This window comes from Larimichthys crocea, chromosome I (genome assembly GCF_000972845.2).
Source record: "Larimichthys crocea isolate SSNF chromosome I, L_crocea_2.0, whole genome shotgun sequence".
NCBI classification, from domain to species: Eukaryota; Metazoa; Chordata; class Actinopteri; family Sciaenidae; genus Larimichthys; species Larimichthys crocea.
In genome coordinates, this window is record NC_040011.1 from 38,375,520 (window position 1) to 38,389,790 (window position 14,271).

The window sequence follows — 14,271 nt, forward strand, 5'->3', positions numbered from 1 at the left end:
GATATTAAATCAATAAAGATATAATGTGTTAATGTGTCAGCTTTTAGGTGCTAGTACACTGATTTTACGCCACAAAGTTTACAGGTGTTGTACTATATATGTGAATAAAGCTGTTTAAACTCTGTTCTGTGCTTTCATATGGAGTCCCTGACTTAACTTGTGTTTTGTTGCATTGTGGATAATGCACCGGGTTTTAATGAGGAAGAAAAATACAATATCTCTGGTTCTGGTACATTGTTATTGACACTGTTTTAAAAGCCTACCACTGTGAGTCTTAAGACAGTGTTACAGGAGTGCAATGCTGAATCTGTGGAGACTTTTCACACCCTGCTGGAGACAGATTATCTGCTGCACAGACATTAGTGATATTTATCTTCTCATCTATTTCTTGGCAAGAAAGTGAATATGGATTTCCCAAAATGCTGATTTATTCTTTTCCACTTTGTTATTGCTGGTCTCTTAAATTCATACTAATAACATATCGATTGACAGTTCATTGTTCACCTCTGCTGGAAACCAAACAGCATCTGTCTCTGGCTTTGCTCGGATATAAAAAAAGTGATATCACGCTCATTTAAAAACACATACAACCTACGAAATAACATTTGTATGACTGTGAACAGCTAACATCGCCATGCTGACATAAGTTAAACATGTTAAGGGGCTGAAGTGGGAAGTGGTGGCAGTCCATGAATCATTCACCGATTGGGTCCCAGCAGGTTATTCCTTCCCTACTCTTTCAGAGATCTTTAACTCTGCCCCAAAGGGGAAGCAAAGATCAACATATTGTCTCAGCGCAATGAGAACCTGCCACCAACTTCAATCCCATCACCACCCCTCCGCAACAAACGACAGCTTTGTCCATGCTTCAGTAGGCTGCGTCAGAGAAACACAGGGGCCAACACAGGGCCCCCCAACGGGCTGCAGACAAGGGGAAAGTGTGAAAGGAAATTCCTGTCAGGACAGGACAACACACATCTTCACTATTTTAGGAACAGCAAGTTTCCTTCACACACACTCCTGGAGAAAAAGGAGAGGTCATCTGTGTGAATCCTGGCTCAGTCTCGACGGATAGCAGACAGATAAATGCTGGACCTCCCACACTGTCCCGTTAGGCATAAGTCAAAGCCTGTAAGTTTGTATCTCGCAGTATAATTTTTTAAATGACTGGCAAACTTAGCGAGAAAAGAATCAGAATAGAAATGATGACTAAAGCTGCACTGAGTTAATAACATCAAACAACGTAATGAAGATACACAACGCACATCATTAATCACACATTCAATTCCCAAAAGGTGAGTTTTAAGTCGTGTTTTGAATGTAAACAAGTTGCTGCAGTCTCTGATTTTTGGAGGAGGAGCATTTTCAGAGGAAGAGGGCAGCTATAAAAGGCTCTGTCACGCCCAGGTCTGGTGCTATGTGTACTGTAATAGGGGTCACGCCTCGATGAACCCCCTGAGACTTTACAGTTCCTCTCAGATCTACGGAGCTTTTTTAGCATCTTTCAGCTCATTGTTTTGGTTTTCCAGCCTGCAATTTAACTTTTTTTTAGCTCACTCTCACAGTTTATAGAGGAGTATTTAGGAGCTAAAGAAACAAATATTTCTCTCACGAGTTGGTGGAGATCAAGATGGAATGAAGAGAGAGTAAATATGAATTAGTATGTATGTATATCACACACATAGATCTGCACTCACTCATGCCATCAGAACATTTTGAAAGGTACTATTATGATTATGCAGACTGTAATTGCAATCAGACGAAACACAGTAAACACATCAATATTAATATATATATCCCTCTACAAAGTGAATCAAATGTACCGGCTGATGTGCAGTGACATGATTTCTGTTTCTGAAAGATGTGCAGAGTGAGTGATGGGAATAAATCTCAGCGGAGTCTCACTGATGGATGTTTCCCTCACAATCAGTTTTAGAGATCGCACACTGACAGACGGGATGCAAATTGTAAATCTTTCTGAAATGTCATGACTGACTGGCATGCCCTGAGAAACAAGACATCAAGATGTTGGAGGTGAATTTGTGAGTGGAAAAGATGCATTCACTTTCAGCTTTGGCTATTTGACATGCTCCGTTATTTTAAGATTGACTGATATGTCTGTCACGGTATACAGCAGGAGTGTTTCGCGCCAGAGGGCAAAAAAGGCATTACACCCACAAGGAGTCAAGCTAAAAGCTCTTTGAAGTCAAAGAAAAACATTTAACATTCAGAGACAAATATGCTATTGTGCTGTGAGCTGAGCACTCCTGACTCCTGGTCTATTTCCAAAGGGAATAAAGGCTAATGTGCACCACATTTCTTGTCAGGGCTTTGGATCTTTTATATATCACTCGTCCTCCTAAGTGGCTCTCTCATAACTGCTGAAGGAGGCGCTACGAAGTCATAACTTAATGTGTGCTGGGTTATACATGGCTGCGGGCCAAAACAGTCACCACCTTCTCTGCTGTTTGGACACTACAGATTGATGAGAGGTAGGAAGGGGGTATTTCTACATCTCACTGCAAGTGACTCACCCATAATGCACCAGGAGCTGCTAGTTTTCCCCCCATTTAACACAATGATGAAAATGTTTTGAGCCAGATGTCAATAAACTCCATATGTATGTGCTGTATAATGTATACACTATGCTTCCAAACTGTGAGACCTCAGATATGGAGGCCTGTCAGCCAGTCATCTACGCAAACGGTTTTAAAAAAAAAATATATATATATATAATCCCATTAGTAATTGTTTACATTCTGTCAGATATAATTAAAAGCATACATTGCTCCGATGCGCGTATGTGGAGCGAGTGCCAAAGAAAGCCACATCAATTCATACAAGTTCTTGGCTGATAGCATATCTTGTCATGACAATAAACACATTTTCCTGGCGTGACCTTTCATGCTGCATTTCATGACAGATTGTTATGACTGTTATCACTCAGTTAGCTCATTTATCTTAATGTGCATTAAACAGTGGAGTGAGAAAAAAAAAGAAAAAAAAAAGGTTAACGGTCTCTATATATTTTACAAGCCTTGTTCCGAAACAGCAGTTCAAGCTGGAGGACAGTCAGGAGTCAGCAGTTGTGTAGGTGGACAGTGAGTAAGCAGAGCTTACAGCAAGGCTGCAGCTTCCAGAAGAAAACGAATGGCCAAACAATGAGTGAACTGAAGGTTAAAGAGTTTTTAGTTAAAACTTGGACTTGAATTTCTTTTTTTGTATAAGTAATTAAGCTCTGTAGATACAGTTTATATGAAAGGAGCAGTGTGTAATGCTGATACCACTGAGAACATAAAGAATCAAGAGCATATGTGTGATGTCACCCCTTCGGTTCTGGGATATGAAGCCAATGCAGAAGTGCAACAACAACAAAAAAACTGTGATTCCTCAAGCTGCAGAAGTGAGTCAATCTCCATAAGCGGCTTTATTAAAAACAAACCAACTTTACGTTTACATCCAGCGTGGCATTTTTTCGGCTTCAAAACAGGAACTCAATGACGTCACTCAAGCTCTGTCCATTCTTTATACCGTCATCGACAGACCTGAGGCGGGCTGCATGACTCCAAGGTGGACATTTTAATATGGGGACTTATGGAGACTGATGTTCTGCATCCAGCCTCAAGTGGACATTTGAGGAACTGCAGTTTCTGGCACTTCCAGGAGAGGCTTCACTTCACAGCCTCGGAGATTGCTGCTTGGCTGATAGTAACCCTCTTGTTTTATGGGAAAAGAAACTATATAGGATCTCTAAGGCAATGTTTAGTTTATCCATGCTGGGCTACTATAGGAACATGGCGGTTCAATAATGGCAGTCTCCATTAAAAATCATACTTATGTACATTATGTTAGATTTCTGCCTTATTTTGTAATGAGAGATCGTGCACAGTAGACCTTTAAATTTACGTTATTGATGAATGTTTTTTAATAAATGCTTTTGTGTCAAAGTTTCATACAGTTACTGGTTTCCACTCATCTCTGTGAGATATGAAAATGACTCAATTAGTAAACAACAGTGAACATTTACTTTTGTTAGTGTGTTATTATTTAATGACAATTATAAGTGGAGCTATATTTGAGAAGTAAGCAAACTCAGGGGTATAAACTTTTCTTAACAACATTTGACAGATTAGGATTTATCTATTCAGAGTCATCGCTTGGCCTGAAAACTCACATGGTTGGTGATTGGCTGGTTGACAACCACCTTACAAAACAGGGGGGGCAGAGTGCCAAAAAAATATTTGAGCTTGGTTCCCCTTTTTTTCCCATGCATTCCAGCTGGTGGTGCAGAGATAAGCAGCAGCTTTGGGTGATCAGCTCCAACCAACAAAAAGCAAGCATGACATTTTAAATACATACAAAGATAAAATGTTCCCTAAGTTGATTTACTCCCTCTGTTTTTGTACGATTACACAGAGCGCAAACATACAAGTTGAGATGTGTAAAACCCTACAGACAGATAAATGCCCCATTAACTATCTCTGACAGTAAAGCATAAATCATGATTCAATTATGACACAATGCCAATTACTTTATTAATGACGCGATTCAGCTCATTGCGTTCGCAGTGTTTGACGCTCTGATCGCTGGGGATTGTCCAAAATAATTCAACAATTAGTGAAAACATAACTTTTGACATTGTTTTGTCTCAGAGAAACAGCTCATTTAACACGTAACATCGTTTTTTTGTTTTTTTTAAACCTTTCTCACTGTGGGAGTGTACACAGCTCCAGCTGGCTCTGCCGGGCGAACATGAAAGTTTGAGTGGACTTTTCAGGCTGATATTTGTGGAAATAATAAGCGCTTTGGTAGATATAACGTAACGCAGATCTCACTGAGGAACTGGGAATGCAGTTCGGGTTGTGTCTTACGCTCACATGTCAAACATGTGAGAGTGATCGTATAGAGATGACTCCACGAGACACATGCACCCACACAGCTGCTGTTTCTGTCTTGTCTGTGCCGCATGCCTCTGCCATGATGAAAGTGCCAGATGTATATGTGAGCTGTAAGTGTCAGAAGTCAGTATATTTCAAGGACAATTGTGCCTTTTTCCTCAGCATGTGCATTAGGCTACACTTTGATGTATCAGCTTCAACATACCTGGATGACAGGGAAGAAGGATCTGCCAGGGGGCTACATCTCAATTCAGATGTGCAAACAGCTCCCCAGGGAAACGCTAAAAAGTAGCTTTTTATTTAGCTTTGAAGGGCCTGAAGAGCAGGAGGTGCAGAGGACTGCTGCATCTAAGAGTTACACAAAAATCTAGCGTGACAGAATAAGACAAACATGTAAAGATAATCCTGAAATTGAATCCTAATTCTATTTTGCTGTCTTAGTGTCCAAGTAGTTGAAGATGCATACCACATAACAATAATGTCTCCGTGTTATCCCAGCCAGGAGAGAATGGCAAAATGCCTCAAAGATAAAGGAATAATTATTTTCTTTGTTACTAAGAATTAGATGTGGTGATCGATACTGCTCTTAGGACTGCGTTCTTAAATGTTTTAGGGCAGAGCAAGGATAGATTTTCCAGTTTCCAGTTTTTATACTAAGCTAAGCTAACTGATCGATGTGTGTGTGTGTGTGTGTGTGTGTGTGTGTGTGTGTGTGCAGTTAAATATTTGCTGTACAAACATGATAGTAATATCAATGTTCTCATCTAACTCTCGAAAAGAAAAGCAATTCCCCAAATATTGAACTATTGCTTTATGAAACTGAGGCCTTTTCTTTCTCAAATGCAAATCTTTTGTTTTCTGCCCCCTCTGATACACACCTAAAAGTGTGTGTGTGAACAGGCTGTTTGACCATTTGGATTTATCTTTCTCTGTAAACAAGAATCAGGTAGTAATGAAACTTAATGTCCAACAACGAGTAGCTCTGTAGAGGTGCAAAGGCAATGATGGTTTCTATTCAAATGCATGATGTGTCACCCATTTAAATGCTTCTGCATATGTGCATCCAACTCATCCTTAGCTGGGCTCTCTTCCTGACCCATATTGGTGGTTTTGACACAGTTACTGGTACTGAACCTGGACTTTCCAGCATCTGCCACCTGCTAAATGAAGATAAATCACACACACACACACAGGGAAAGAAGCTGTCATGATGCACACACTAAGCCAACTAAAAATGTAAAGCTTCTCTGACAAGCAGACAGATACAAGGCAGCATCAAAGCTACGCATGAAGACTCTCAAAGGGTATGACAAAGGGCGCATTAAAGCTTGTGTGAAAGGCGGCACAATGTTCTTCTTTTGCGATCAAATTTCCTGTTTTCTTTATCATGCTCGTGCTTCTCCCACTTCCCTTTTTCATGGACAGTGAAGGAGATGTTGCCGTTAGTGTTTCCTCGCCCCTCTGCCGTTTTGTCTCTGATCAGTCACATGACAGGAAGAGGAAACGAGGAGCCTTGTGTAAACAAATAAAGCTTTTCTCGGAGTCTCGGTTTGGCAGAAAGGACGCGACGTGAGAGAGTCCTTCGAAAATACAGATACAGGTTTTCACAGATACAGTAATTGTAGCTACTTGTGCACTTGGGAAGCTTTTTTTTCTATATACAGCTTCAATCAAGAGTGAAATCTTCATTCAGACATAAGAGGGGGCCTAACTGGGTCCTGGTGGGCTGCAGTGGGTTGATGCTCATTGAAATATGCTCAGGCTGTGATGTACTAGCTCCTATTTGTATCCATATGCACACGCAATCTGTATATGAGCATGTTTTATTTTTGCTGTTACGGCCTGCTCTGGAGCAGGTTGACATCAGAGTATGCCAACACATGTGATGATCCGCCTGATCGCGGATCAATCAATCATTGATAAAACAGTTATCAGGATCCTGACAAACATCCTCTTGAGTTCACAATCATGTGACAAGTTATGAGAACCGACACATATACCGATGTGCTTTTTATGCATAAAGCCTGAAAGCATAAAGTACTGACTTCTATTGAAGGCTTTAAAGATAATTAGAAGTTATTTTTAGGTTTCCTATAATATTCTAATCGAATATCACTTGTAGTTGTCGCTGTAACTGGATTTTCCTGTGGGAAATAATTATGTGGCTTGTAGAGGTTAAAAACCTTCTTCCTCCAAACCTTCTTGATACCGGTTATTGTCCAGTTTTAGCACTTTAAGCAGTGACCTCCAAAGATAGACAGAGACCATCAGTGTGCAGTGAGCGATATGGTGGCTGGCTGCCAGACAACTTTTTTTTTTCTCACGTCGTACTATCAGATACAAGTGTTGTTTGAGTAATAGAGTGTCTTGGTGCTCCACCTTGAACCTACATCTTATCAACCCACTTTCTGTCTGTGTCTTTTTACCAGCAGGTGTGTGCACACATTTTTTTTCTGTACTTCTTTAGAGGGTAAACAGCGATATGTAGGTGACAATGCAGCTACAGTTATTTCAGTGACACAGTATCTGGCAAAGGACCAAGGCTAAGGCACTCTGAAATAGCCCTGTATGTCCGGCAAGGGACGGGAGGCCATGCAGGCCATGGAGCAGACCTGCTCTCTGGATGTGGAGTCAGCCAGCCTCAGGCTACAACATACTCCCTTTATCTCTCTCTCTCTGAAAGAAATAAAGCCTGCTTCCTCTGTCATCTGAACACAAGGCCGGGCCAAAGCCAGGCGACGGCCTGACTGGCAGCCCGACTTTGATTTCATTGTTACTATGGAGGAGGATGACATCCACTACGTCCCTGTCCTCCCTGTCCTCTCCACTATTGGGGGAATTAGGCCTTTCCAACATCCTGCCAGAGGAGGGGTGGGAAATTAAGGATGCGGCGACAAGCCATCTGGGCCAACTTCCTATGTTTAAAACCTCCGACCCTGACTAAATCTTCCTGTACCTGCCTCACAGGCACACCGGACAACTCTAGCACTTCCTCTGTGGCAATAAATTTTTTTGCATGTCATCGTTTTTATCACTGAGAAATGGTAATGGTTTCCCATGCTGAAAAGGAAAACAAGTTCTGATAAACATATTCTGGTAAATGCTTTGTCCTCGCCTCTAAAGCTGACATTGCTGTTGGGAAACATCTAAAATATCCAATGCAAAAAAAAAAAAAAAAAAAGCTACAGACTAGCACAGTCCATGCCTGCTGTGATGACTTGCACACTCCTAAAACTCGTGCTGTGACTGTTCAGTGGCCAAACTTTGAGGAGCCCCATTACTGCACTTATTACCTAATTCCTGGGGGTTCAGGCTATAAACAAGTCTCTGCTGCTGTGTCAGTTGTCCCAGCATGCTAAATCACCGCTGCAGCTTAAGATGCCGTAGAAAACAAGGGCAAAGTAGGGAGTGTCGAGTCAACAATCATGGTGCTGAATGCCTAAAGGGAGGGAAGCTGGCAATTTCCTCCGGCTTTGCCAATAGACTCTTTCTCATGAACCTCAAGTGGCCTTTAATGATAGGGCAAAAGGTACAAGTGACCTACAAAATGCTACACAGACCTCCAAGTCACAACCCTACACTCACACAGCTGCCTAAGACTGAGCAGCAATTTGATCGTAATAGCGATGGTGGCTCTTGTCAAACTGATATGAGCTCTCGATGATGCTTGTTTCTAAGCAACGCAAGCACTTTTGTTGTCCGTGTAACAGCCATCGTGTCCTAGGATCCAGTTTCTCCCTTCAGAACATCCGTAAAATGGCCAACCAATAAAAGCAATTCATGGCACAAAGCAATTTCCCCCGTGCCCCAGTGTCTGTCAACGCCACTTGCAATAATAAAATGTTACAATACGCATTATCATGTCAAGAGAATCTGTGAAGTCGACAGCAAATCTTTGTGCCTTTGTGAATTGTGAACAGAAAAATGCAGCATTCTTCAGCAGTGATCATTTTTTGATCTAACAGCGGTGTCATATAATATATTTTTATGTCCCAGGTAAAAGCACTTGTACGCATAATTGTGGACACTCTTAACCCTTCATAGATGGATGAATTCAGCCATTAGGTTATGGCTCAAGTACTGAGCGAATGAGCGAATGAGCGAAGCATCACTAAAATTCATTTCTGGCTGTCTTTGTGCTCCACAGGCGGCAGTATGAAACTAAAAGACTGTGTGAGCATGATATAAAGGACACAGAGAGAAAGAAAGAAAATCAATAGGTTAAAACCTCCTCTGATTGCTAATTATTCCAAGTGTGGAAGAGTGTCTTGAGAGTGCTCAGAAAAAAGTACATTGCTGGAGGAAAACTGGAGCCTGCTGTGCATAACGTTTCATTCGCACAGTAGGGACACGGAGAATGACCACGAAGGAATGATCCTGAAGGGATGTCTTTAAAAAGTTTTATTGCCCGACTTTTCTTTTAGAGGCGAGTGAGACTTTGACTTTGACAAAAGTCCTATTGATCATGAACGCTGTTAAGTGTCACGATGAGTAATGAGTAATTGTACAAACGCCTAATTGCCCTTTTTGCCGTGGGTCAAGCAATAAGAAGACCTTTTTGAGAGCAGTCATATCACCAGAACTGCCTGTTGGAAGCAGCTATGACACCCCTTCACCATCTCACCTTTCTGACTTCTGTTACTTTTTCTTTTTCTGTCGCAATGTGTGCAACAGAGTGCGACAAATGTCATCCAGGAGTGTCTGAAAAGGGCACGGTTGGACAGCACATCGCAACAAACCAGTTATTTTCTGGCATGAGGCAGCCCAAAGAGTCTACAGCTGTGCCAGCAGCCTTTCTCAGGCTGTCCTTTATGCACAGCAGTGGGTTTAAGCTAAATAAAGCATGCTTGTGCTCTTATAATGATCATGCTAACATGTTGGTGTCAAGCTGATATAATGGTTACCATGTTCACCATCTTAGTTTTATGTTAGTGAGCTAACATTTGCTCATTAACACCAACTGAGGATGGTGGGAATGTCATTAAAGTGTTGGCTGATTAGAGAAGAAAAGTTAAGGGGTCACTACTGTTATTACAACTGTGGAACACGAATTTCATGGCAATCTGTCCAATAGTTATTGAGATATTTAAGTCTGGAGCAACCAACAGATGAACATTGCCATTTTTGGATACATGCTGCTGGCATGGCTAAAAACTGGGCACACAAACATGCAGTGAAAAATATGAAAACAAAAATACCACAGATGGTTTTCATCAACTATCGAACACCAAATCTGACACATATTTGGCTTTTGCTGCAGATTCCTGGTGTTGAAAGAGCTTATCTCTCAACTTTAGTCATAGTTGGGGTGTTGGTGCTTTGGCATGATGAGAAAGTGAGTGACCAGACATACAAATGTCCAAGGGGGCCTCGCTATTCCATGCCAGTGATGAGTGAGGCACCGGACCCCCTATTTATTTGGACTTTACTGCAGAGAGCTTCCCACACGGAGCAGCAACAGCAGCAGCATTCCTCTCTCATCCGAGCTGCTCTCCAGCTGATAGAACAAGATATTCAAAGACAGACACAGAGGGTCTGCTCCTTGGAGTCCTGAGGTTGAATCCTGAGATCAGCGCTGAGAATAGGGGGATATTGTTGGCTAAAACAACTCGACCTCTATAAGTGGATGACTAGAATAATACCAAGAGTTGAGAGTCAGATTTCTGGGATGATCTGATCAAGCGGAGGTATGCGTACAGAAAACACTCAGCTAAAAGCAATATCAACACTATGCACCCAAGACACAGAGTAAGCCAAAGATCATTCAGCTCTACAGCTGAGCTTTAGAAAAAAAAAAAAAAAAAAAAAGATTTGCTGCTTTAAAGCTTCTTTGACTGGGAACGAAGTTGCACCGAGGTTTTTCGTTTAAATAAGACAGACATTTCTGTAGCAGTGAAATAAATGCTTTTGCAACCTCTGTAATTTAAACCACAGACAGAGCGTGACAGGAAGATGCTTGAAAATGGCACGGAGTGAAAACTTGAAACTCCATGAATGCAGCTGCTGTGTAATGTCACACATTTGTATATTTTTTGAAAGAGATTTTTTGGTCAAGAGGGTTAAGCGCAATTCATATGAAGTATAAACTTAAACACATAAAAAAAGTTAAATTGCTGCATTCAATGTCCTTCCTATCTCAGAGTTGTGGCGTGTTCTGCAATCGCGAGGGAAACAAGACGAAAAGAAACATTTCATATGAAGTCTGCATTCCTAGTTTGTCACGGTTATGTCCAACCCTCCATATTATGGAGAAATAAAACAATATTGTATATAATGATACAAATTTCACATTTGCAGGCAAAGGGCAGCAACACTGAGCCAGAGAATGTGTCTTTGTTACTTTGTTACTTAATGTGACAATCAATCTCACAGGTAGAGTAGACACTGTGAGACTGTAATTGAAAAATGTGTCTTTCTTTCTTTCTTTCTTTCTTTCTTTCTTTCTTTCTTTCTTTAGCCTACTTCTGAGACATCTACTGAGCATCAACTAAGAAGAATGGGGGCCCTGTATGGTTGAACTATCAGGGCTGCAATTAAGTCTTTCAACATATAATACCACACATGCACTAATAGGCACGTCTGGTTTGTGTGATGACAGAAATGTCAGACAAAAGCTTAGCAGCTCCAAGATACACATTGTTATGCAAGTCTTCTCTCTGTTCTGAATCCTGTAAAAGTTTGGATAGAGGAACAAACAGAGCGGTGAAATGAGGCGAAATGACTACAGACTTCAACTTTCACCAAACACTATTTGTCACACCTTATAAAAATCTACCATTACTGAGAGTTGATGATGTTTACTGTTACTGAGGGGAGTGATTCCCCTCAAATGGATTTCATGATGCCATTAGCCCTCATTCCTCTCTGAAAGACACAGACCCGCTGTTTATCTGTTCTGCCAAATGTGTGTGACCCACCCAGCACAGCTCAGTGATATTTATGAACGGAGCGAGAGCCATCCCAACCCTCCCAACCCTCCCCGTGGTTATGATTCGAGTAGCCATATGGCGACTGCCCCTCACAAAAGTATTCCCTGTTCTTTATGAACAGCTGTTCGACAGCAATCAGTGATGAACAACTCGAATGTACACATTGGCTCACTGGGAAATACTGCAAACAACCTCAGCCATACTCCCAGATAACGTAATCAGACAGCGAAGCTTCGAGTATCTGATAGAAAATAGTGCAATGAAAACAATACATTGGATTTATTAGTCTCTGGTCTCAGGTTTGTGAATTTTCTAGACACATAAATGAATAAAAAACACATGTGGGGGCACATTGCACTGGAAATAACCCTGAAATCCTTCAAACAATTTGGATGCAAGTGACATTCTGTCACCTTTCACTTGCTTTACAAAGAAAAAAAGTTTACATGAATAGACCACTTGGAGATATTTGAAGGGATTTGAACAATCCTCCTCCTCCTCCACATGTCAGTCCAGTCTCGATCAGTCATTCAGCCATCCTCCCACTCTGCCTCCACAAAATGTGACCTACATACATAAACCGTGATGTGTCAATCAAACACAGAGTCTGTTCTTTTGTTCTCCCAGGAGTTTAGCATCACCAATTAACAGCTGCATCTTTATCACAACACAACAACAGCATGCCTCCCCCTAGTGCCTATAGCCGCATGTAGACTTGGAGACTACTGTCAGGTTTCTTGGTAATCCAGTTCAGCATGGAGAGGCAAACTTTCAATCATGAATGAGTGATAAATGGGGAACTTATTATCTTTACTCACACATATTTAGAAAATTCAACAACAACAAGATATTCAAGGCAGGTTAACTTCATGTTTTTGACTGAATCTCATGCATTCGCTTTAAAAAAAAGTGTAGAAATATCACTCCAATACAATTAGTAAACTTTAAGGAGCCTATGCAGAAAAGCCTATGTTCAGCATCTTCAGTTTCAGACCGCAGCTTATCACGAAACCAAACTTTGAGTCTCTAGAAATCAAATCAAACAGTCAGCTCGACCTTCATAGCAAAAAAAAGTTGCGCTCTCCAAACTTTCAGACTCACTGCAGAAGTCTCCTCACCTGATGCATACGCTATTCCAATCCAAGTCCGACAGAAAAACGTAAAATCTGTCTTCATCTCCAGATCCTCCGGTCCAGAAGCGCAGAAAAGCCTGATGCGGTGTTTCTTTATAAAAAAAAAGTCGTTAGTTTTTTAATGCGAGTGGAGACAGTGGAGAGGTGCTTTGAATGAATGTCCGTGGATGAGAAAGGAGGAGGGGGGGTAAAAAAAAAAAAAACACACACACACACACACACATATACACACACTCAGGTGAACCACTCGATCTGTAAGTCAGCACAGTGAGGACAGAGAAATACTGAAGGGAGGGGGGGCTCGTCTTTTTCCCCCCACGTTTTGTCCAAAGGATGCACAAGGCACTGAATGGGATTTACAATGATTTCCCTTTCCTTTGCTCGTGACTGGAGCGCATGCACACCCACCCACTCAGTTCATAAAACAAGCAGAACTAGTGTGTGTGTGTGTGTGTGTGAGAGAGAGTGTGTGTGTGTGTGTGAGAGAGAGAGAGTGTGTGTGTGTGGGGTCCTCCTAAACATCCATGACAAATTTCCTTCCTGCAAGATCCCATTCGTCTCATCCTCTGAATTAAAGACTTATAGTAATTATATAGGATAATAAAGTGCTTATCTTATTGTATAGCACAAGAAGTACAATGAGGACTCTTTGAACTCAGTGATGAGAGAATTTATGATGCTGCACTTAGACAGTTTAATATTGATTTTAATTTCATGGATTCCAAGACATTTAAATCCCCCCCTGACACCCAAAGAGCTCAGCAGGTAATCCGAAATCAATCAGGAATTCTTATAAAGTAACAGCAAGAGTACAGCAAAGCACACATACCATAATAAAACAGACAGAGTCGGTGTTACATGGTATTCTTGACTTTGGTGAGCAGGAGGAAAGGTGATAGTATTTCACATTAATTCATGTAAAATATCGTGACTTTTGTGCTCATGAGCACAAATTCTTTAAGACGAAAGCTGAGCTCACTATTTAAAGTTTGTCTGTAATGAGTCTTCCAAAGAGTTATGGAGTCACACCAGAGCCAAACGTTTTGATGATTTGAAGAAAAAAAGTTTTGTATCTTGAAGTTTGAGGATTAATAAAGTTGGAAGAAATGTAGTTTTAATTCAGTTCTTTTGAATCAATCATTTATTTAAAAAATTTCACTAAAATATATATTCTAATACTAATACTGTTTCTTATAATCTTATTTTTTTAACAGTTTCAAACTTTTTTTCACTTTCAGATCGTATTTCTTCGATTGCAGATGTTAACTTTTTAGATTCAGATCTTATTTTTAACTTTTCAAAACTTGTTTT

General features: G+C 40.9%; 1 protein-coding gene across 1 annotated transcript in view; it reads right to left on the reverse strand.

The window, feature by feature from the left end:
- The window catches only part of flt4 (fms related receptor tyrosine kinase 4), a 42,105-nt gene extending 28,846 nt beyond the window's left edge, over window positions 1-13,259 (reverse strand). Inside the window, exon 1 of the mRNA XM_027279798.1 lies at window positions 12,946-13,259. Coding sequence (XP_027135599.1) covers window positions 12,946-13,003 — 58 coding nt within the window. The 5' untranslated portion in view covers window positions 13,004-13,259. The remainder of the gene's footprint in view (window positions 1-12,945) is intronic.
- Between the last annotated feature and the right edge of the window lie 1,012 nt (window positions 13,260-14,271).